Source organism: Gracilinanus agilis, chromosome 2 (assembly GCF_016433145.1).
Source record: "Gracilinanus agilis isolate LMUSP501 chromosome 2, AgileGrace, whole genome shotgun sequence".
NCBI lineage: Eukaryota > Metazoa > Chordata > Mammalia > Didelphimorphia > Didelphidae > Gracilinanus > Gracilinanus agilis.
In genome coordinates, this window is record NC_058131.1 from 265,951,885 (window position 1) to 265,978,021 (window position 26,137).

General features: G+C 34.7%; 1 protein-coding gene across 1 annotated transcript in view; it reads right to left on the reverse strand.

The window, feature by feature from the left end:
- GMEB2 (glucocorticoid modulatory element binding protein 2) overlaps nt 1–26,137 on the reverse strand; it is a 57,524-nt gene that overhangs the window by 15,052 nt on the left and 16,335 nt on the right. Inside the window, exons 4-9 of the mRNA XM_044659651.1 lie at nt 24,506–24,609; nt 19,185–19,342; nt 12,941–13,012; nt 11,129–11,176; nt 7,278–7,415; nt 5,443–5,565 (exon numbers count right to left, since the gene is read on the reverse strand). Coding sequence (XP_044515586.1) covers nt 5,443–5,565; nt 7,278–7,415; nt 11,129–11,176; nt 12,941–13,012; nt 19,185–19,342; nt 24,506–24,609 — 643 coding nt within the window. The remainder of the gene's footprint in view (nt 1–5,442; nt 5,566–7,277; nt 7,416–11,128; nt 11,177–12,940; nt 13,013–19,184; nt 19,343–24,505; nt 24,610–26,137) is intronic.

A 26,137-nucleotide genomic window follows, 5' to 3' on the forward strand; every position in this document is an offset into this window, starting at 1 on the left:
ATCAGACATTCAAAGAACAACTAATCCTAATACTACACAAATTATTTAATATAATAAGCAAAGAAGGAGTCCTACCAAATTCCTTTTATGACACAAATATGGTACTGATACCAAAGCCAGGTAGATCAAAAACAGAGAAAGAATACTACAGACCAATCTCCCTAATAAACATAGATGCAAAAATCTTAAATAGAATACTAGCAAAGAGACTCCAGCAAGTGATCAAGAGGATCATTCACCATGATCAGGTGGGATTTATACCAGGAATGCAAGGATGGTTCAACATTAGGAAAACCATCCACATTATTGACCATGTCAACAATCTAACAAACAAAAATCACATGATTATCTCAATAGATGATGAAAAAGCCTTTGACAAAATACAGCACCCATTCCTATTGAAAACACTGGAAAGTATAGGAATAGAAGGACCTTTCCTAAAAACAATAAACAGTATATACCTAAAACCATCAACAAGCATTATATGCAATGGGGATAAATTAGAAGCCTTCCCAATAAGATCAGGAGTGAAACAAGGATGCCCATTATCACCTCTACTATTCAACATAGTACTAGAAACACTAGCAGTAGCAATTAGAGAAGAAAAAGAAATTGAAGGTATCAAAATAGGCAAAGAGGAGACTAAGCTATCACTCTTTGCAGAAGATATAATGGTATACTTAAAAAATCCTAGAGAATCAACTAAGAAGCTGGTAGAAATAATCAACAACTTTAGCAAAGTTTCAGGATACAAAATAAATGCACATAAATCATCAGCATTTCTATATATTTCCAACACATTAGAGCAGCAAGAGGTAGAAAGAGAAACACCATTTAAAAACACCCTAGACAATATAAAATACTTAGGAATGTATCTACCAAAACAAACACAGCAATTATAAGAAAACAACTACAAAACACTTTCCAAACAAATAAAACTGGATCTCAACAATTGGAAAGCCATTAAATGTTCATGGGTAGGACGAGCTAACATAATAAAAATGAACATTCTATCTAAATTAATTTACCTATTTAGTGCCATACCTATCAAATTACCAAAAAACTTCTTTACTGATAGGAAAAACTATAACAAATGTCACTTGGAATAACAAAAGATCAAGAATATCAAGGGAAATAATAAAAAAAAATGTGAAGGAAGGGGGCCTAGCAGTACCAGATATTAAACTATACTATAAAGCAGCAGTCATCAAAACAATATGGTACTGGCTAAGAGACAGAAGGGAGGATCAGTGGAATAGACTTCGGGTTAATGACGTCAGCAAGACAGTGTATGATAAACCCAAAGAACCCAACTTTTGGGACATGAATCCACTATTTGACAAAAACTGCTGGGAAATTTGGAAAACAATATGGGAGAGATTAGGTTTAGATCAACATCTCACACCCTACACCAAGATAAATTCAGAATGGGTGAATGACTTGAATATAAAGAGGGAAATTATAAATAAGTTAAGTGAACACAAAATAGTATACCTATCAGATCTCTGGGAAAGGAAAGATTTTAAAACCAAGCAAGTGTTAGAGAAAATTACAAAATGTAAATTAAATGGTTTTGATTATATTAAGCTAAAAAGCTTTTGTACAAACAAAAACAATGTAGTCAAAATCAGAAGGGAAACAACAAATTGGGAAAATAATCTTTATATTAAAAAACTCTTGACAGGGGTCTAATTATTCAAATATACAAGGAGTTAAATCAATTGTATAAAAAAATCAAGCCATTCCCCAATTGATAAATGGGCAAGAGACATGAATAGGAAATTTTCAGGTAAAGAAATCAAAAGTATCAATAAGCACATGAGAAAGTGTTCTAAATCTCTAATAATTAGAGAAATGCCAATCAAAACAACTCTGAGGTATCTCCTCACACCTAGCAAATTGGCTAAAATGAAAGAAGGGGAGAGTGATGAATGTTGGAGGGGATGTGGCAAAATTGGGACATTAATGCATTGCTGGTGGAGTTGTGAACTGATCTAACCATTCTGGCTGGCAATTTGGAACTATGCTCAAAGGGCTATAAAAGATTGCCTACCCTTTGATCCAGCCATGCCATTGTTGGGTTTGTACCCCAAAGAGATCATAGATAAACAGACTTGTACGAAAATATTTATAGCTGAGCTTTTTGTGGTGGCAAAAAACTGGAAAAGGAGGGTATGTTCTTCAATTGGGGAATGGCTGAACAAATTGTGGTATATGCTGGTGATGGAATACTATTGTGCTCAAAGGAATAATAAACTAGAGGAGTTCCAGGTAAACTGGAAAGACCTCCAGGAATTGATGCAGAGCAAAAGGAGCAGAGCCAGAAGAACATTGTACACAGAGACTGATATACTATGGTAAAATTCTAATACAATGGACTTCTGTACCAGCAGAAAGCAATGACACAGGACAGCTCTGAGGGATGTATGGTAAAGAACGCTACCCACATTCAGAGGAAGAACTGCAGGAGAGGAAACATATAAGAAAAACAAATGCTTGAATGCATGGGCTGAGGAGGACAATGATTGGGGATGTAGACTTGAAACTACCACACCAATGCAACTATCAACAATTTGGAAATAGGTCTTGATCAATGACACATGTTAAAACTAGTGGAAATGTGCATCGGCCATGGGTGGGGAGAGAGCGGGGGGTGAAGGGGAAAGTAGGAGCATGAATCATGTAACCATGTTAAAAATGAATATTAATAAATGTTTAAAAAATAAAAAAAATTTTGCTTAATTGAAAAAAAATAATAATTTGTGTATACTTATGGTATTAAAACATAAAATATGTTGATATTATATAACGCTATACATATATTTATGCATTTGAGTTTCTAAACATTTTCTGTGTTGTCTGCTGACCTTTGCATGTTGCCTGGGGCTTCTGCAAAACTCTCCAAAAACTCCCATTTAATTTCTTATGCTGACCTGTGATCAATTGAAACCACCATGGAGAAAGGATACATGTATATCCTTAAAATCACTGAACTATACTTTTACTCACTTTCACTTTTACTCCAATGCCTAAGATTAGTCATCTACTACAAGGAGATGGAGACAGAAGAACAAAAGAAGCCCAAGGATAAAAGAAAAGGATTTATATGGAACTAGAATATTTATAGCAACACTTTTTGTAGTAGAAGAGAATTAGAAGCAAAAAAGGTGCCCATTAATTGAAAAGTGGCTATTCAAATCCTGGAATGTAAATGTAATAAGACTTTATCATTCCATATTAAGTAATGAATTTGATGGATTCAGGGAAATATGGACTTAGATGAATTGATATATAACTAGTGTAACAATTTATATTGATAATAATGTGAGAGGAAACAACTTTGATTTTAAAAGTCTTTTGATAAAACAACTTCTCATACCTCTGAGAACCAATGAACAAGAAAGCAGACAAACATTCCCCAATGTGATCAATACATTGTTTTTTTTTTAGAAAGGAAAGCTATTTATTACTCAGAGGTTGGGAGGAAGGAAGTTAAGTACTGATAGACATGGAGGGGAAAAGGCCATTAATAAATCTTATTTTTAAAAGATGCAAATCCAGGACTGTACAATACTAAAATTCACATGTGTTCACTTCCCAGAACTTGTATCCTGGCTTCTGATCTCATCACAACACTGAAAATGCTCTCCAAAAGGTTACCAATAATCTCTTGATTGCTAAATCAATAGCCTTTTCTTGACCTCCTCTTCTTCCTTGACCTCTTGTTTAGTGTCTGACATTACTAATGTGTAAATGGAATTAACTCTAGCCCATTCATAGTCAAAAATCTTCTTACCCTAGGCATCTAGATTGTATCATCCCCATCTCCCTCAAAGGGGAGGGGAGATAAGTTAATCACACGTGACAATAAGTATCAAATCAAGAACAAGGGACTGCCCTTTGGGCAGTCCAAATCTAAAATCTCCCTCTAACACTAATCACTCCTTCCTCCCAGATACTTTCTTTTACCAAGGCTTTCCTGATTTTCCAATTACCTACTTGTCCTACTCTTTCTCAGTTTCTTGCTAGAACTTTATCCATGTGCTTCCTTCCTATGTTCTCTAGGGGTTTGTCCTGTATCCTCTTCTCTTTTCTCTGTGTACTCTCATATAAGCTCCCATGGATTCAAATATCCTGTGAGAATCACTTTCAAAACTATATAGCCATCTTTCATTTTTTTCTTGAATTTTTAGACCCTTATTACCAGTTACATTTCCACCTAAATGTTCCATAGAAACCTCAAAAATGGAACCAAGCGTCCTTGACCAAGGACAGCAAAGTACAGTAGAAAGTCAGAGGATCTGGGTTCAAAGCCTACCTCTGTTATTACTTCTGTGACTTTGAACATAACCTCCCTAGGCCTCAGTTTCTTCATCTGTTTAAAAAATGTGTAGGCTAAACTATATGACCTCTCAAGCCCCTTCCTACTCTAGTATTATAATCCTATTGATCTTCCTCTTTCTAGTCCCTCAAATCCAACCAACAGCCAAGTTTTATTGTTTACATTTTTACAGTATCTCTCTCATACCCCACAAGTCCCTCCATTCACTCAGTCACCAGCCTGCCTATCTATCTAGGACTTATCACCTTTCACATAAACTAGCTTCCTAATTGGTCTTGTTGATTCCAATCTTTATCCTCTCCAGCCTGTTCACCCTCCACACAGCTGCCAAATTGGCATTACTAAAGCACAAGTCTAACCACATGACTTCTATGCATCAAGCTTCAGGGGCTCTTTATTGGCTCTAGGATAAAATACAAATGACTGTAGAGGGCATTAAAAGCCTTTCACATTCTAGCTCCAAACTGTTTCCCAACTTATTTCATATTAGTCTCCCTCAAGCACTTTACATTCCAGCCAAACTTACCAACTTCTTTGTGAACTTTATATAAGTATCCCTCATACCTGGAATGCTTTCTGTCCCCACCTCTTAGAATCCCAGTTCTCTTTAAGATTCAGCTCTGATAAAAAGCCCTTCTCCTCATTCCCTCAGCTAATGTTCCCCTCCCTCTCTCAAATTACTTTTTATTTATTCTGTGTGTATTTTCTATTTACTTATCCATTTTTATGTTGTTTCTCCCCAACAAAATGTAAGCTATTTAAGGACAAGAACTACTGTGTTTTTGTCTTTGTGTTGCCAGTACCTAGAACAAGGCCTAGCCCATTGGAAGTGCTTAATAATTGTTGGCTGAATTGAATTGAAAGGAACATTTCATACTTATTGTTTGGTTGTTAAAATACAGTAAACATAAATATAGGTATGACAGTATATGATCCAAAAAATAATAATGTGCAGTTCTGAATTTAAACATTTGCTGCTAGTAAGGTAAATAGTCATTATTTAACAGATTTCTTAACATGAATTGTAGGGAAATTATTCCCTTCTGAAGCATGATGCTTGGTCATAATTATGACTGAATTTTTCCCCCAGTGGCACATACCTGCCAAATCTCGAGTATACTGTTCTCGGGAGCGGTCCATCTGGCATTTGTGGCTAGCCAAGACTTTCTTCACTAGATCTAGCATTCCAAAGTTCTGTACGATGTTGTTGAGTAAGACAGCATCTTTAAAAGAAAATATGAGACAGGAATGATAAATAACTGAAAGAACACTGAAAACTTCCTAAATGACGTTTTATAACTTTTCCCAGAAAGAAATAGGTTTTCTAGGACTCTGAATTGTTTTCAGGAGCACATACTAAAACTAAATTTATGACCAAACAAGAGATAGAAAATATTATAAGATGTAAAGTGAGTAATTTTGATTATATTAAATTAAAAAGCTTTTGTACAAACAAAACTAATCTAACCAAGATTAGAAGGGAAACAACAAACTGGGGGAAAATTTTATAACAAATGTATCTGATAAAGGTCTAATTTCTCAAATTTACAAAGGACTAAGTCAAATTTGTAAGAAGAATACAAGTCATTCCCCAATTCACAAATGGTCAAAAGATGAAAAAGCAATTCAAAGCCATCAATAATCATATGAAAAAATGTTCTAAATCACTTTTGATTAGAGAAATCCAAATTAAAACAACTCTGAGCTATCACCTCACACCTATCAGATTGGCCAATATGGCAGTAAAAGAAAGTGGTAAATATTGGAGGGGATGTGGCAAAACTGGGACACTGATGCATTGTTGGTGGAGTTGTGAACTGATCCAACCATTCTGGATGACAATTTGGAACTATACCCAAAGGGCTATATAAAACCGGGCATACCCTTTGATCTGGCAATGCCAATACTAGGTCTGTATCTCAAAGAGATAATAAAAACAGGAGAAGGACCTCTTTATACAAAAATATCTATAGCTGCTCTTAGAATTAGAAGGGGGGATGTCTATCAATTGGGGAATGGCTGAACAAATTTGGTACATGCTGATAATGAAATACTATTCTGCTATAAGAAATGATAAGCAAGATGATTTCAGAAAAAAACTGGAAAGATCTGCAAGAACTGATGCAGACTGAAATAAGCAGAACTGGGAGAACATTGTACACAGTAACAACAATATAAGACGATGATTGTCTGAAAACTTGGCTACTCTCAGCAATGCAATAATCTTAGACAATCCTAAAAGACTTATGATGGGGAATGCTATCCACCTCCAGAGAAAAAAAGAGCTAGAGTCATCTTTCACATCAGTGTATCTTTGGTTTTATATTGGGGTTTTGTTTATGTATGAGTGTGCTCTTACAACAATAACCAATATGGAAGTGTGTTTTGCAAGACAATTAAAAAACCTAAGCCCAAAACAATTTCTTTATAAGCAAATTATCTTGGTATGTTTCTTAAGAAAACAACAAGCTAAGATACCAGAGTAAGAGCTATCTAATGGAAATAGGTACAAAATGTAAACAAAACAGTTCTTAAAATCTTGAGGATCCTTTAATAGAGGTTCTTACATGAAAGGTGCAATCCTTCATCTAGGTCTTACATTGTAATATATATTTTATTTAGGACTTTAATGCTATTCAGATAATACCAAAGACTTTTCTTTATAAAATAATGAATTAAGTAAGCACAATTTTCTTAACTGGCAGCAAGAATTCCTAATAAAGTTGGAAAAATGTCTGGCTGACAGATTATAAATCAGACTTTTGAGACAGGCCCACACTGTGGGATGGATATCAGCTATGATTCTTCCAAATTTGCTTCTGTTAAGACAGAAAACAAAAGCAAGAAGAAAGGTAATTTAGCAATCACCAAGTGATGCAGGAACAAAATCCATAGATACATATACGTAATATAATAGCAGCTATCAAATTCTCACCTCGAAGCTGTAAAGGAGGATCCTGGACCCTCTGCTGCAATCCCTTCATCATCTCTACCAGCTCCTGGTGAAACTCTTGAATCACTTCATCCAATAGACCAGCATCCTTTAGTCCTCTCCAAAAGGCAAAAGTCTCATCTGGAGAAGTAAAAAGAAAATAATCTCTGGTGTCAAGAATGAGGTTTTATTTTAATTAACAATGTCTCTTTCTTCTCAGAATTCAATTCAACAAAGATTATATATTTTCTACATACAAGGCACTATGCTAGAGTCTATGGCTACCAAAACAAAAATGCAACAGTCCCTTCCCTTGAGGAATTAACATTCTACTGGGGAGAAATAAACATGCAAAAATCAAGTATAATAATTTAAGGAGAGACTAGTTGCAGCTAGGATGAGAAGGGAAAGCTCTAAGCCTTTAAAAAAGACAGAATGTAATTTAATGTAGTCCTAGCATATAGGAAACAGATAATTCATTTCAGGATTTCAGAGAGTTCCAGAGTAGGAAGAAAAATCCAATGTCCTCTAATCCATTGACTGAACAAGAATTCCCTCTATGTTACCAATGGGAAGCCTACTGCTTCCTAAAGTATCTCGTTCCTCTTTTAGATAGCTATAAACTGCCTCTGTAACTTCTACTTATTGCTTCTAGCTCTGTCCTCTTGAAATAAGAAGAATAATGACTCTTCCAGGCATTTAAATAAAGCTATGAATTTCTCTTCTCCAGGATAAACAAACCCATTCCTTTCAAAAAATAAACATAGAGGATGGCCCTCTGGACCAGCTCTAGTTGGTCAATGTATTTCCTAAATTGTAGTACCCATAACTAAACTCAGTACTGTAGATTAATCTGACTAGGGCAGAGTCATTTCCCAGGTTCTGGACACTAAGTGTCTATTAATCCTGCTCAAGAAGGAATTAACTTCTTTGGCTGTCATGACATACTACTGACTTGTCCTTATTTTATAGATCACCAAAATACTCAACTCATTTTCAAGAGTTATTGCCTAGTCAGGTCTTCCCCATCCTTTATTTCTGCTGGTGATTTCTTGAACCCAAGTACAGAGCTTTATATTTATTTCTATTTTCTCTTTTTAGAAGATATCACAGGAAGAAGAATATACAAAAAATGGGAAAAAATTATGGACAATATTAATATCTAAAAGGTAACTAAGAATTATCAGTAACTATGGACCTATAATGCCTAATTGTTTTTATAGAATCTTTACAAGAATGATCTACATATATATATCTGTGTCATACTTGATATTAAGTGAGAAGAGAGCAGGAAAGTTTTTTATAAAGGATTGTATATAGTAGACCACATTCTTAACTGTTTCAATTGTGTCAAAGGAACATAGTATACAAGATTCCACTTTTTATTGTTTTGGTTTTGGTTTTGTTTTTTTTTTTGTTAAAAAAAAGCATTTGACTATGAGCAAAACCCAAGCAATAAGGGCTTTCCTTTAAGGAACAAGGAGTTTCTCACAGAAATGCTAAGATTACGCAAGATTCCTTAATAAATGCAACCACAGAAAAAACTTTGTTCAATCACTTTTTGACTATTAACATCTAGTGAGAATTATACCAAAAAGGTGTCTCTCACAATGGTGGAGGTAATATCCATAGACAGTAAAGGTCTCTAAGTGTTCTTGTTGGATAGTAATGCTTAAGACTTTATACAGTCATTACATTACAAAGCTTCCTCAATAAACAAAAGACTGGCCAATCAATCTAAACAAGAACAATTAAATAGGTAGAAATGCCTATTGTGTGGACCCTGACATGCCTTTGGATAGAGAGCCAGTCCAAAGAATAGTATAACAATACACATATTTAAGGCAAATATAACAATTAAGTTGGGCAGCAAACTGAACAGGAGGAACACAGTAGGCTAAGGTTAATGCTAGTAAACTGCACAATAGTTAAAAAAAATTTTTTTTTTAACCCTCACCTTCTGTCTTAGTCAATTCTAAGACAGAAGAGTGGCAAGGGCTAGGCAATTGGGGTTAAGTCACTTGTCCAGTTTTCACACAGGGAGGGGAGTTTGTGAGGCTATATCTGAACCCAGGTCCTCCCAATTCAAAGCATGGTGCTCTATCCACCAGGCTACCTAGCTGCTTCAATGTTTGTCACCACAATGTTTGTAATAATTCAAAGATACTGCAATTCCAAAGAATCAAAAAAGTGAGTGATTCAAAGAGCAACAGAGAAGTAAATGGTGAGCACGATCAGGCAATAGTATGTTTCAATTCAATCCAATTTAGCACTGATTAAGTGCCTACTATGCACACCAGGCACTGTGATGGGCATCAGGGATATAAAGACAAAAATTAAACAATCCCTGCCCTCAAAGTTTACATTTTACTGTGAGGATACAACATATACTCAAGTAAATAGAAACTATGGATAAAGTAATACAAAATACTTCCAGGTTGAAGAGTGTGGTAATAACTAAGAGAATCAGAAAAAGCTTCACATGGGGCACCTGAGCATTTCAAACATATAAAATGCTCCTAACTTAAAAAGGAATGGGGGCAGGAGGATAGAATTTCTCACAATGCCCTGCCTTCAGATGTATACGAATACTAATACAAAAATTACTCTTGTTGAAATTCAGTAAGAATAAACAAAAGATATCACCTAGACTCCTTTAAGGAAGATGAAGCAAAACCAAGAAGACCTTCATTACTAGAATATAGAAAAGTAAAGGCAAATCACATCCCAAGAAGCATCTATGATTTCCAATGATAATATCCTTCCTACAATTGGAGTAAAAAAAATCATTGGAAAAAAGGGTCAATCATCTGGGTTAAAAGATGTATAGCCAGAGTGCTCTACCAGTATTCACAAAATACCAAGTCATAGAAAAAGACTCTCTGAACCTTGTCTGGACCCTTTGGAAGAAGGGAAGTTTACTGTGGAAGATCATAGTAAGAACTACCCAGTGTGATGAATTGATAATGAATTGAGATTTGCACCAATGGAGAGAGTACACATATGATGAGATCACAAATCTTTTAAGAACTGAAGTATAAATTTCATATTATTTTCAGTTCATTATTCTAGATCAAGGGTTCTTAACCTGGGATCTATGGATAGATTTCAGAGAGCTTGTGAACTGAAGATAAAGGAAAGAAAATTACATCCTTACTTCAATGTAATCGATTTCCTTTGTAACCTTCTATATGTTTCTTTATGCATTTAAGAATATTATTTTAAAAAATAAGTAGTTTTCACCAGACTTCCAAGGGTATCTATGCCATTAAAAAGGTTAAGAACCTCTGTTCTAGTATGTCAGTTTTTTTGAATTTCGATTCTGTCATCCAATTTAGGCATTGATCCTTGTTTTGTGTCATCTGCAAATTTATTAACTGTGTCACCTATGTCTTTATCTAGAAAACTGATAGAAATGTTGAGGGATGGAAACCAGTCAAAATTTCTTTTTATGGGGGCAGTTAGGTAGCCCAGTGGATAGAGGCCTGGAGTCAAGAGGACCTGGGTTCAAATCTAGTCTCAGACATTTCCTAGTTGTGTGTGAACCTGGGCAAGTTACTTAACCCCAATGTGCCTAGCCCTTGCCCTTCTATTTTAGAGTTGAAACTAGGACAGAAGATAAAGAGGTTTTTTTCTAAAGAAAGGTCTCTTTTTATGCTCTGCTACCATAAATTAATTATAGGGTTTTGCTCAGAATTTAAGTTAATCTTACAGGCATCTCATTCATATTTTAAATACTGATACTCTTATTTTAAAAATCAAGACATTTATCTATAACTCTTCATTCCTGCAGCCTTTCTTTCATTCCCTGTGATTTTTCAAAAAACACTCAAATAATAGTTCAGAAATCTTACCAGCCAGTTCTTCAGGGGTCTGGAATGTGGCTTGTCTAAACCAAGTGACTTGAACACAAGACAACTAGATGCTCTGTTTACATTGCCTCACTTTATCATCGCTCTAAAATGCCTGTCAACCACTTTTGCAGTATCCTTTCCAACAGAAGACTGTTCTCTTTGGTAGAGAACACAGAGGAAAAATCATAAATAACTACTTTGTTCTTTTCTATTATGCTATCTATCATAACCATTTCTGCCCAGAATCTTGGTGCTTCCATCCTTCTTTAAACTTTCTCTTATACCCTTAAAAAACTTTTTAGTTACCCTCCAGACTCACTACCAGCACCAGGTCATTCTAAGCTTTAGTACATTTGTCACTTTTCTAATATAGGACTATGCCATTCTTTTATGTTTACTCTGATATCTTTCTTTGCTTCGGTCTTTTATATATATATTTTTAAAAGTTGATCAAAAAATTTCCTGCACCTCCACATCTATCACTTTAGACATTCCACTATTTCTTTCCTCATCAAGACATTTTGTGTTTCTCATCCATCCTATGCCAGCTTCCTTAGAATTTTAGGCAATAGGATCCTACCTATCCTTTTTCTTAATTCTTTGAAATCAATTCCTCCCAAATATAGGATGCTCAGTGGATTATGCGAAGCTTTCCACCTCCTTTTCTACAAAACCCAAAGATGCAGCAGTCACTTCTTCCCAAGGTTTCCATCATTTCTACTTCAGCTACCAGTTCCTTTTTGCTGATCAGAATCAAGACCAGAATAGGCATTCCCATGGTCACTTTTTCTACCTTTTGAAGAATAATAATTAGAGCAAGTCAAGAATTTATCAATTGCTCTCCTTTTGGTAAAGAGCTCCAGCAGATATCCAGATGGCCTTTGTGTTAAGACTGTTTCCTGAAATTTTCATCTACTTCATCCTTCTGGTTGATGGTCTTTGTATACTTATGTGACAATATCATTTCTGAATGATCTTTATTGATCCTCATCCAAATATGCTCCACCATGCTTCTCCCCTCTATTTCATGTACTTTCTTTGTTCTTAATATACAGTGCTTACCAATGAATTCCTTTTGAAAAAAACTAAACTCATCTATCATCAAATTCATCAAGAGTAAGTAGCATCTCACCAAGTTTCAATGATACCCAGGAGGTAGTAATTAACTTCCCCACATTAATACCTTTTGTTCATTTTGTTTATTACTCGTACTTTACATATGTGTGTGTGTGTGTGTGTGTGTGTGTGTGTATGTAAACTATGAAGATGCATGTTTCCCACTTCTTGGATTTTATCTGCTTTGAAATACTAGTCCTCTTGAATGAGAATCTTCTTCCTATATACCACTTATTATCTTCTGTAGTATCTAGTTAATGGATACATATGAGTTGTTTTTCTCCTGCTGCATCAGATTCATGTTTCCAGGCAAAGAAATTTTTTTTAACCAGCTTCTGTTGGTTGTACTCCATTCCAGACCAAACTGTATTTCTTTTATTTTAAGCCACACAAAGTCTGTTCTTTAAAACCATTTTCTTAGACAGCTATTCTCCTTTGCTTAAATTAGTTTCCAAATCTTGCCTTATCATGTGTACACAAGTGTAACATAAAATATAGTTCCTATATCCTAATGGTTTACCACACACATAAGTTTTACAATGCTGTAAATAGCACCTTCATTTCAGGTTCCTTTGTTTAAAACTGCTCCTTTTTCATTTCCTCAAAGTTCTAACAAGAGTTTCCAATTGTATGATTAATGACAAACAAATGGTCAACAATCACTACCCTTTGTCTTGCAGTTTTCATGCATTATACCTCCAATGGTGGTAGTCCAGTCACCAGTGTCCTCACAAGTTTCTATGGTGATTGTAGCAGGAGACCCATTCACTGCAACCAAAACAAAAAACAAAAAAAAAACCAAACCCACAATCATTTATACAGATTTTGTTTTTCAAAATAGTAGGCAGCTTTTTTTTGTTATTTTTAATTTATTTCCTTTCTAACTATTATCTGTTATATTACTGCTCTTTTTAATTTCCACCTCCAAGATAATGTTATACATACATCTTGGCACTTGAATATTTACTGGCTTCATAGTTCAAGTTCCTACTTAATTTTTTCTCCATTATTTACAGTTCATAAGATCTTTTGCATAAATATCAAAAGCATAACAGAAAGAAGGTTTTTTTCTGTTTGAATTTTTTTTCTACTTAGAACTGTATAGACTCATTCTAAGAGTAGTCATTCTTCTACCGGATTAGATATTTTTACACTTAATTGATGATTTTTTTCAGGATCTTCCACATTTCTATACTTCTATTTAAAAACTGAGGAATTTTGTGTTGCTAGGAGAAATACCAAGTCAGTTTGTCAATCTTACATCTAAGAAGAGTAGCATAGTATAGTGGAAAGAAACACTGGACCGGAAATCAAGAGACCTAAATTCTAGTCCCAGATCTGTCATAAACTATGTGATCTTAGACAAGTCAACTAATATCTCTGGTCAAAGGTTTCTCATACATAAAGTAAAACAGCTGCATCAAAAGAGATCTAATTTCTTCTGATTTATTAAGGCCTACAGTAGGGCATTTATGTTAAGCAATGAGAATAAATTTTTTTTAAAAAGTCTCAAACTTATATATTGCATGACCTATAAGGGCCTTTTCAGACCTAAATTTCTACGATTCAATGTAATCAATATACAAAATATAAAAATAAAATATAAAATATATAAAATAATAATATTCCAAGTACCATCTCACAGTTTATAGTAAGGGGCTTTAATATAAATGTTGATGTTCCATAAAACACTACAGACTTGACATCACAATTTCTTCAAGTCTCATGACCTAAAGTGGCTATTCAAAATCTTTTCTCTTTTCAAGCTTCTCATATTGCCTCTCTCCCCACTTCCTTTTAATAGAGNGGTTTCTCATACATAAAGTAAAACAGCTGCATCAAAAGAGATCTAATTTCTTCTGATTTATTAAGGCCTACAGTAGGGCATTTATGTTAAGCAATGAGAATAAATTTTTTTTAAAAAGTCTCAAACTTATATATTGCATGACCTATAAGGGCCTTTTCAGACCTAAATTTCTACGATTCAATGTAATCAATATACAAAATATAAAAATAAAATATAAAATATATAAAATAATAATATTCCAAGTACCATCTCACAGTTTATAGTAAGGGGCTTTAATATAAATGTTGATGTTCCATAAAACACTACAGACTTGACATCACAATTTCTTCAAGTCTCATGACCTAAAGTGGCTATTCAAAATCTTTTCTCTTTTCAAGCTTCTCATATTGCCTCTCTCCCCACTTCCTTTTAATAGAGAACTTTGCCTCATATCTTTTTGAGACTAGAGTCCTTTCACTTGGAGCTCTCTCTTATTTTTACATTTCAAGACTCCCTAACATCAGTTCCATTGTCTCTTCCTTTACTTCAGTTTCTGATGAAGAGGTGACCCCCTTCTTGCTAGAGTCAAATCCTGTACTTGTACCCTAGATCAGTGCTGGGCAAACTTTTTAAAGAGGGGACCAAAGGAAAGGAAATGCTCATCTGTCAGTCTGTTTCTAAGGCAACTCTTTCGAAGTTTCACTGTATCCTACTCGTATTTGTCAGATTAGGAATAATGTTGCAGCGGATAAAACATTTCAGGGGGCCGCATCTGGCCCTCGGACTATAGTTTGCCCATCACTGCCCTAGACCCTATCTCCTCCAGCAGATTACACACACGCACACGCAAACATACACACACCGCTCTTTACTTGACCCTACCATTCCTTCAGATTATCATCCTATATCTCTCCTTAAATCACAACCACTCTCCTAGACTCACTGGCTACACTTCCTCTCCTATCATTTATGTCTCAATCCTCATAATCTGGCTTCAAATTGCATCATTCATCTGAATCTTCTCTCTCCAAAGTTACTAATAATTGCTTAACTGCCAAATCCCCTGCCATTTTCTCAGTCCTCGTGTTATTTGATCTCTTATGAAGTATATGACACTATTGACTACCCTTCCCCTGATTAATAATACTCTCTGCACTTTAGGTCTTCATGCCATTGTTTTCTCTTGGTTTTCTTCATACTTATATGGCTGCTCTTTCTTAATCTCTTTTGTTTGATCATCATAGCATTCCCAATAACAATAGGGATTTTGTTCTAGACTCTCATCTTTTTTTCTACACCTTTCTTCTTGGTGATCATATCAATTCCCAGGGATCATTTATTGTTTCTATGTAGACAATCCCAAGACACATACACACACATACACACACCCCCAGTTCTAGCTTCTCTTTCTCCTGGACTCTGGTTCTAAATTGTAAATGGTCAACTGGACACTCCCACATGAATGTCTTGTGGGTACCTCAAATTCAAAATGTTTAAAACAGAATTCCTTATCTTTCTCCTAAAACTCTTTTCTTATGAACTTCTTCATTTTAATTGAGAGTACTATCCTTCCTATCTCTCAGATTCACATCTTAAACACTTCATGTTTTTCACCCCTTTTATCTAATCTCATCTACCTCCAAAGGATCTCACACCTTCTTACTCACATGTTCATCATCCTAATTCTGGTCCTTATGATCTTCTTGCCTAATTTATTGCAGCAGTCTCTTGATAGATTCTCCTGCCTCAAAGCCTCTTCCCTCTCTAATCCAATATCCACATGATTGAAAATTTAATATTTCCAAAGAACAACACTAGCTGTATCATGCCGCTAGTCAAAAAGCTTTAGTGGCTGGCTCCTTTTTGTATCCAGGATAAAATAAAAAACTCTTCTTTATAGACCTGAAACCCCATTTCTTCCTGATCCCAGCCTACTTTTCTAGAATTAGTATACATTACTCCCCTCATTACTTATATAGTCCACATTCCAGTCAACATGGGCTACTTGCTGTTGTTCCTGACCTATAGCACTTTATTTCCCATTCCTATGCCTTTGCACCAGCTGTCTCCCATATTTGGGATGTACTGTCTCTTCATTTACATCTGGCAAAATCAATAGCTTCCTTAAGAGCTCAAGTGCCACTTCCTAAATGAGGCCTTTCCTGATAACCTGTTTTGTACTCCCCCAAAACCAGCTATCTTGTAGGTGTCTTCTATTTATTTATTTATTTGTATGTATGTTGTTTCCACCAATTGAATACAAGACCCTAGAGGGCAAGGCTATTTTTGCCTCTGTATAACCAATGCCTCAAACAATAAGTAGCCCATAGAAAACTAGGGAGACAACATGGCACAGTGGAAAGGGAACCGAACTTAAAAGTTATAGGACCTGAGTTAAAATCCCAGCTCTGCCAATTACTAGCTGTCTATCGACCATTGGACAAGTCACTTAACCACTTTGTTCTTCATTTTACTTAGCTGTAAAATGAGGGAGTTGAACAAGAAGACCTCTAAGATCCCTTTTTGGTCTTAATTATGATCCTATGAGCTGGTTTTAAAAAGGTACTTTACTAAATTATTTTAATATGTCTCACTTTGACCAACCTGGGTTTCCTCCAGTATTTTTTATCAGATCTACTGCTTATACATAGTATTTTTTAAACTGCATATACTCTAGCCTTAACTATATGAAGTCCTTTAATTAAAAAAACTATTAAGATTAGGCACCTTTATTTTTTCCTCTGGGCAAGCATTTTCCATAATCTGTTACTATACTATTTAGCAGAAAGCATGGAAAAATATAAAGAGGGCACCAAAGTGGTCAGGCAGCAAGGATTGAGAGCCAGGCCTAGAGATGGAAGGTCCTAAGTTCAAATATAGCCTCAGTTACTTCCTAGCTATGTGACCCTGGGCAAGTCACTTAAACTCCAATTGTCGAGCCCTTCCTGCTCTTCTACCTTGAAACCAATACTTAGTATGGACTCTAAGATGGAAGATAAAGCTTAAAAGAAGAAAAAGAATGATGGGTTAATGTTTTCAAATAAGCATATACTCCGCTTGCCAACAACTTCATTTATTTTAGGCCTGGACTAATTTCTATTCTCTTTCAGATACTAGGTCTCTGAACTGATGCTAATTCTCAATTTGTATAAAGTACTCATATTAAATGTTGTAAGAATCCATTTAGAAGAGAAAAATCTCCAACCCCTCAATGAACAGCTTTACAAACTTTTCTTCTTTTGGATTTAGTGGGTAGAATGATCCCAGACTCCTTAGTTATATCAAAAGTAATTTATGTTAATAATGTCACTAATTTATATTTTTATTTGGTCAGCTTGCTTTGACTAGGGAAGATCAAATACATAAGAGTTGTTTTTAACACTGTAAGAAGCAGATTCATTTCAGTGTTGCACCAAGTATAGAACAGGCATGTGAATTATTAGTGTACAAAGAAAGCATTGTCCTACTAATCAAGAAAACCTAATTAAATGTGTGAAGGTGGTTAAATATCTCCTGGCCCTGGTTTCTTTTTCTGTAAAATTAGATAGTTAAATTATTTCTAACATCATTTATATGCTTTTAAAAAAATCCATTTCTAATTATATGCCTCAATACTGATAAACTATCTGTAAGCATTAGGTTGCTTTTTCATAAACTGAGATGAATTTCTGAAGATCCATGCAGTCTCTAGACCTGGTCTCTAGACTTGATCAAAGGCACTGATTTGTAAGACTAGAAAAATCTTTGCAACAAGTTTCTTTGATAAGGGTCTCATTTTCAAGCTACCTAAAGAAACTGATTCAAATATAGAAGAACAATAATCATTTCCCAAATGATAAATGGCCAAAGCATATGAATAGGTAGTTTTCTAAGGAAGCAATCCAAGCTATCAATAATCATATATTTCAAATCATTGGTAATTAGAAAAACATGAATTAAAGTAAGGTTATCCACATCATAGCCATTTTACTGGCAATGGTGACAAAATGGGAGAATGATATGCAAGACTTGAGACAAGTTTTGCAGCTATGGAGCAAAAAGCTAAATAACCTTTACATAGTTCTAACCTACAGCTTCACTAGTATCATACTTTAATTAGCACTCAAATGCTAAAAGAGCAGCCTGCCCTCAACACACAACAGAAACATCAATGACCACACATCTAACTGCCTGAAGCCTCTAGGGTTACTAGTATTTCTTGGGCATAACTTATGAAATACTTTTAAATCACACATATTCTGCTTAAGAAGGAACATGTAAACTTCTGAAGTTACTGTCAAAGAAAATGGACCTAACACTCCCAAATTCTTCCCTAAGTTCTAAAAGGCATGAATATGCTACAATTGAAGGACAATCAAGGAAAAAACTACTTCTTTGAGACTAGTCAAAAAAACATAAATGCTCTTTTAAATTAAATGAAGTTCTTCAGTAACAGCTAAGAAAAACAAACAAAAAAGTTAGAAACCCAACTCTACCCAATGAAATATGATTAGTTAAATTTAGGATTTAATTATGACTTTCAAAAAAACCCTCATAAAACAGAATCTTAAGGACAATTTAATCCTATCAGACTAAACTGATAAATAATTCAACTAAGGCAAACATCAGTGAACAAAATTAAATGATTAATAGTCATTTATTTGGTAAACTGGTAGAAGATGAGTCTCAAAAGCCTATTATGAGGGGCAGGTAGGTGGCTCAATGGATAGAGAGCCAGGCCTGGAGTTGAGAGGACCTGGGTTAAAATCAGACCTCAAGCACTTCCTACCTGTGTCACTTAATTCCAATTGCCAAGCCCTTTACACTCTTCTGTCTTAGAATTGATACTAAGAAGTTAAGGGTTTAAAAAAAATCTTATATGAAGTAATAAAGTGACTATAATCTCATATGATCATCTCCCCTTCAGCAAACAGAAACCACTGAAAGGGAGAGTTTATCACAACAAAACCTCATTTACCTGTACTGTCTAAATCAGCTTATGTTGGACAGTAATTATTCTGTTATACCTAACAGAACAGTAAATTTAGAAAAAGGAAACAACATAAAAGTAAAATTTAACATAAAGCCAAGAGAAACAAACCTGTACCTGGGATATAGTCACAAAGTATAAAGCCATAGTTAAATAGCTCAGTGGTAGGCAAAAAGAAAACATACCATCTGCAGAAGCAGGGGTGATAGGGATGTATTCTGTTGATGTCTGACTACTTAAAGCCACTCTGGCACCAGACAAGTCGATTTTAGTGCTTCGACAGGTGTTGGAACAGACCTTGTCATGTTGATAAAAGTCCAGCTCTCCAGAATCCATGATCTTCCTGTGGCAAAGGATTATGTATAAGAGAATAATCAAAGCTAGTCACAAACCCCCAACTGAAGTCAAAACTTATAATTGTCCCAATACAACTCCCAACTCAAACATGAACTATTTATCTTTCTGTCTAATTGTCTTTTATTCTTCCTTAACTTGGAACAAGTAGAAAAGGAACAATATATGTTCAGGCAAAACAAACTTCAGCAATGATTTTATGGCCTCTAAAAACATGTTGAGATTTGCTAAACAGTCCCTGAAAGGCTGAAAGGCCCCTTACCCTAATAGATCATAAAATCAGATTTAGACCTAAAAGGAACCTTACTTTTGGTCATCTACTTCAATCCCTCATTTTACAGATGAAGAAACTGAAGCCCACAAAAGTTAAGTGACTTACCTATGGTTAGAAAGGTATAAATGGCAGAGCCAGAATTAGAAGCCAGGTCCTCTGACTCCAAATCCAGCAATTTTTCCACTAAACCAAAAAGCCAAACAGAAAAATCACAGTAGCTATAGTAGGAGACTTTGACTTACTCAAGGGTTTTGCTAATTCAGTGAGAAATATTTATAATATTATCAAAGATCTCTTAAATTCAAGAAAACAAAGAGAAATGCTATGCAGTAGAAAGAGTACTAAGCTGAGAATCAGGAGACCTAGGTTCTAGTCCTGGCTTTGCCACTAACTCATTCCTTAAGCTTCCATGGACTTCAATTTTCTTAAGTATAAAAGAGCAGGTTAGAAGGGAAGCTTTTTCTAAGACTTCCCCTCAAACTCTAAATCCTATCACTGTGATTCTTTAAAAATATATTAATGAAACTGTGTGAACTCTGAACTTTTCTTTTATCATTCATTCCTTCTTGCACTTGAAAGGTAAAAAGTCAATGGAAAACAAGTGATAAGAGTAGAAAGATTGAAAAATAGTAGCTGACTCAGACTCATCCCCAAACTACAAACATTGAACAAGTTGCTGCAATGCAACTGTGTCTGGAGATTAATTTGTTTAGTAATAAAGGAGTAAAAGGGCCCTTTTTGACATTTTTCTGACATGCTTTAAAAAATCCATATGTTTTGCTATAGCTTTGCTCTTGTAAAGCCAATGAAGATAGAAAAATAATGATTGTTCCATAATGGTCTATTATCTAATTCTTAATTTGGCAAAAATGTCTCATAGTGATAAGAAATAATTTTAAAGATTGTTTATAGAAAATAGGAGGAAAGGAATAGCATCTAATAATTCTGGTTATTAGTGCAAATCCCAGAAATATACATATAGAAAACTACTATCTAACAAAAGGAACTATCAGAGTCTCCTCTCCAGAAGTCAACTAATTGGACAATTCCCAGGCCATTTTCCATGTAATTCCAGAAGCAAAAGTCAAATTTAAAAAAGGTGGAGGGTAGAACAAAATGGAAAAGAAGTCTCAGATATTAGAACATAAGAGCTTGTATAATTTATGCTCTCAAACTTAAAAAATGAATGACAGAAAGCCTACTGCAAATAACACTTATGCTTTGGGCTCTAAGGAACTAGAGATAAGTAGGTTGTTTTCATCTCTGGCTTCCTTGATATTCATTATTGCTAGAGAGACAGTATCAGATTTTTAATATATATGTGTGTATGTATGTGTACACATACATACATATATGATATGTATTACATGTATAATATAAAATATAATAAAACAATAGTATGTTTTATATATATATACATATACACACACACACACAGAAACACAGAGTATTAATGAGAATTCTCCATTTCTTCTTTCCTACAATATCATTGCTTAGTTATTTATTAGTTTCTTCAAAACAAAGTTTCCATCTTTTTTTCTATAGTTCTAATATCAGCCCATGTTCTCCAAAATTAGAAACTGACTTACATTTCCCTCTGCCTAATAAGTGTAACTTAAAAAGATATTTTCAGGAAAACCAGCTTAAAATCTATGAAGTGCTATACAAACATAAGATGTTAATGAATATGGTTGAAGGGGCTGGGGAATTATATTCTGGCAAGGAAAAACTAATATATAAAAAATTCATGAGGGTGTGGTTCATTCAGTCATCTCACTATATTTTAGGTATTAAGACTAAAACTTAAATTCACTGTTCAAAAAGGGAAATGGAAACAACCAAGTTAAATGTAACTAGAGGGGGATATTCAAACTGTCCTTTATTACATGCTTGAAGGTTACTTGGCACTGTTACCAAGCCTCATTCATAAGTACTCTTCTCAGGAAGAGTCATTTCTCCAGCAGAATAAACTTTTAGTTGAAAAAATGGAGCCTTTTGACAAAATCTCTGTAGCAAAGTGATCAATCTATCTATTCCAGACATTGGCACACAGTTTTCAAAATATTTAGATGCAGAGATTTGCAAATAAACAAGCTTCAAAACTAAACCAGTTGGGGCAGCTGGGTAGCTCAGTGGATTGAGAGCCAGGCCTAGAGACAGGAGGTCCGAGGTTCAAATCCGGCCTCAGACACTTCCCAGCTATGTGACCCTGGGCAAGTCACTTGACCCCCATTGCCTACCCTTACCAATCTTCCACCTATAAGTCAATACACAGAAGTTAAGGGTTTAAAAAATTTAAAAAAAAAAAAAAACAAAAAACTAAACCAGCTTTGGCAAACAAGAGAATAAAAGTAAGATGTTAAAGGTGAAGAGCTCTTTTGCCTTAGGCCAAACTTAGTAAAAGTTATATCATAAAAAAAACTAGGCAGAGATTTGGTTAAAAATTAATTGGACTGAAAGGAATGTAATTCAATAATAATCAGCCTTTCTAGAAGTATCAGCTGAAAAGTCCTAAGTCCTTATATTCAGATTGAGGGTGTCCCATTAATTTTCTTTTCTTTTTTTTATCCCCTTTTTTGAGACCATCAAGAAGAAAATCATATACTAAGCCTTCTAGGACTGACTACAATGAGAGAATTCTAAGTATTTGAGCAAACTGCAAAATATCAGAGGAAGAGTGTGAAAGAGGCTCACCTTAGAGTCTATCTAGACCAATAATTCTAAAAGAAAGTATGGTCTGAGGACTCCTAGGGTCACTGAGATCATTTTGACCTCAGGCTGTGAAATCAAAACCATTTTTATAATAATATTTTAACCATAATAAAATATATAATATGGTATATATTACATGTGTAACATATAAATATAATAAAACAATAGTGTATTGTATATAATATAATAATATAAAAGGTTTCACTTCTAATATGGTAAATATCAAAAGATAAAAGTTCATTGTGGGGTTCCTCAATAATTTTTAATTGTATAAAGGAGTCCTGAGAACAAAAAAGGTAGTCTGGACAGACAAAGTTATACTCAAAAGAAAATTATACTCTGAAGAACTCAAAATGAAATAAGATGCTGGAGACACCGCTATGCAGAAAGTACATCTCTGTAAACAGTATCTGTTAAATGGGAAGTTATACAAAGAAGACCAAAAAAGAACCTAAGGAAAATACAGGGAAGCAATATTAGACAAGCCTGAAAATTTCAATATACTCTTAAGATGAATAATAATAAACATTTGTAGTTGACAAATCCCTATATAACTCCAGAACAGTTCTAGAAACTGTTAAGATTCTGAAATATAAAGTATTTTACACACATTAAAGTACTATATAAGCATGTCAGTTATATTTCTTATTAAACCAAAGAAACCTGAAGGAAGCCATCATTGACTCAATCTTTCAGCTTACTAAAAGTTGTTCAAAAGTGATCTCAGCAAAAGTGAGAAGTGGTAAAGTGGGCTGGAGTGGGCAGAGGATAGACAGAGAGGAAGAGAAGAGAGGAAGAAAAAGGGAAAGAAAGGAGAAAGAAAGAGGGAGAGGATGAGGAGTGAAAGAAAAAGGTATGGGGAGAGGTTTTTAAGAGTATTATTTTAAACATTTCAAGCAAGATGTTTGTGGAAGAACTGTTGATTAAAGTAAACTTCCTTTATACCCCCTGTAGGAAGACAACATGGAAAGCAAGAGCCTATAAGCTTTCACAAACTTTGGAATGAGCTGCTAGAAAAAGGGTAGAAGAAAACCACAAATGTTTGGCTGCTGAACTAGAAGCCAGAAATTATTGTTAAGAGGAAGAAATAAGTATTTATATAGCACCTACTAAAACACAAGGCACTGTGCTAAACACTGTTTTTAAACATATAATATTTCATTTGATCTTCACAACACCCCTGAGAGGTCGGTATTATTATTATCCCTATTTTACAGCTGAGGAAAGTAAGTTGGACAGGTTAAGTGACTTACTCAGGATCGTACAGTCATTAAGTGTCAAGGTCAAACTTGAACTCTGATCTTCCTGACCCTGAGCCCCAGGGGCTCTATCCACTAAGCCTTGTAGCTATCCTAAAGAAGTAGTAAGCTGGAAGGATGGAACTGAAAGTCAGGCAAAATAAAAAGCTTTTTATCAAGTTAGTTTAAATTCCTTGTCATTGCCATAGCAGATTCAGTGGGAGTGAACAGGAAGTTATTTGCACAGGGAATAAGAAAAATCAGGCAAACTATATATACTAAAAAAGAGTAGAAAATTGATAGGAAAATTGAAAAGCTTATAAATAAAATGGGTTCTCTAAAATTCTAAAGCAAATGTTTCTTCCTTCCTCATTTTCCCTTTGTCTCTGTTTCATTATTCCCAACACTAGGAACTTAGAGAGCACTCATTATCTCTATTCTCCAAATCTTCCATGACCTCCCCCTTCCACTAATTAGTCATCTGTCCTTACCTCAATTGCAAAATTTTTGAACAAGCAGCCTCATGCTAAAGATTAAGGCCAATTCCAGAATAGTTAAGGATTTTAGCTTAACTTCTAATTTTTAGTATTCTGTGCAGTAAAAATTATCTTTTAAATTTTATTATTTTATTTGGGTTTTTCTTTAATGAAGAAAGGATTCTTGGTTCCTATCACCAAAAGACTTATGAATATAATAGCTTAGCATTAAAAGACTTACCCAGACACAAATGAGCAAATATAAAGGGGAAAACTTTGCTTATTTTGGGTACTTCTGATGGTGATCATAATGACAAATCTGGATGACTAAGGTTACAATGATTCATCAGTTTAACTTCTGGATCGGAACTGTTGCTCAGCCTGAGATTCTCCCTGTCAGAGCAGAGACAGGCTATATTGTCATCTATGTGCTTGCTAGAAAATAGGCTGACCTGAGCATGATCCCATTCATGCGAATTGCTCTTTTCCAATCCTTCAAAGTTGACTTGCCAGCCAAATGAACAAACTCTTTAGGGCTGATGACATGCTCATCATACTGTAGAAGAAAGAAAAACAAAACAATCAATAGTCAAGTATAAAATTCTGACTATATCATCATAATCTATGTCTATGGAACAGCCAAAGAATATCAAGAATTTATTAATTCATTTCATTTAGCACTTACTATGTGCTTTTTATGTGCAGAGTACACAGGAGATAGATACAAAGAAAATTAAGACATAATCCTTGCCCTCATGGGGCTTACAATCTGTGTGTGACACATAAATTTGAAAACTATTCAATAAATACAAAACTACAACAGTACAGAATAAAATAAAACAGAATGTAAGATGCAAGAAGAGAAAATTTTGGATCATTTTCAATATCACCAATCTTCTAGTAATAGTAATCTTCTAGCAGTAATTTTCACTGCATAGTTGTCAAAGGTAATTAGATCAGGCAAAAAGTCAGGATTTGGCATGGTTTTAAGGATAACCTACTTATTTAAAAAGTCTGAAGTTGATGAAAACAAATGACTGGCTAATAGGAAGGGAGGCAAGTCAGTAAAAGACTTCCAAGGAAATAAAATGTAGCAGAAGCTAGATGAGAGAGCATTTAATATTGGGAGTTAGGAAGAACTAGGTTCAAATTTTGCCCCTTCCAGTTAACTAACTAATCCAGGCAAGACATTTAACCTGTCTGAGACTCAAGTAACAAAAACTATACTATCTTAGAGGAGCAGGATTCTGCCTCAGTGGAGGAATTCCCACATCAATAAAATCATAGGTTCTTGATGTACTGATGCATTCCAATTTTGGAGATATGGGGAACATTTCTTAGAAGCAGTCACATTTGAGTTGGATCGTGAAAAGATGAGGATTATTTCAAAAAGTAGAAATGGTGGCAGAGGCACTTCAGGCATAAGAAAGTACTGGCTATAAATAAAAGACTGCACGTAGTCCAGGTGAATGAAGTATAATCCATACAGAAGTAAGTTGTGTAAGAAAATTAGAAAGGTCATGTCAGTTTCTTGAGTGAAAAGAATAAACTGCTAGAGAAATGTTCTAACTCATTTTGTTTCTACATGTTCTTCTGATTTAATCTATAAATGCCTTTGGAATAATATGGCAAGCTTTCTAAGGACTTATTTTCCTTCTACTTCTTTTCACTGTTGCATAGCATCTCTCAAAATGTTCCATCCTTCTCCTCAATGTTTTAAAACTGAGTTTGTATTCTAAACTGTTGTTACCTTGGCTACCATGTCTCTCCACTTGGCAAGGAAATTGTTTGCTGGCTAAAGCAGTTTCTAGGTTCTTTTGGTCTCCTAGTTAAAGTTTGAGAAAAGCGATCCAGCCATAGCATTGCTGGGTTTGTACCCCAAAGAGATCATAGATAAACAGACTTGTACAAAAATATTTATAGCCGTGCTTTTTGTGCTGGCAAAAAACTGGAAAATGAGGGTATGCCCTTCAATTGGGGAACGGTTGAACAAATTGTGGTATATGCTGGTGATGGAATACTATTGTGCTCAAAGGAATAATAAACTGGAGGAATTCCATGTGAACTGGAAAGACCTCCAAGAA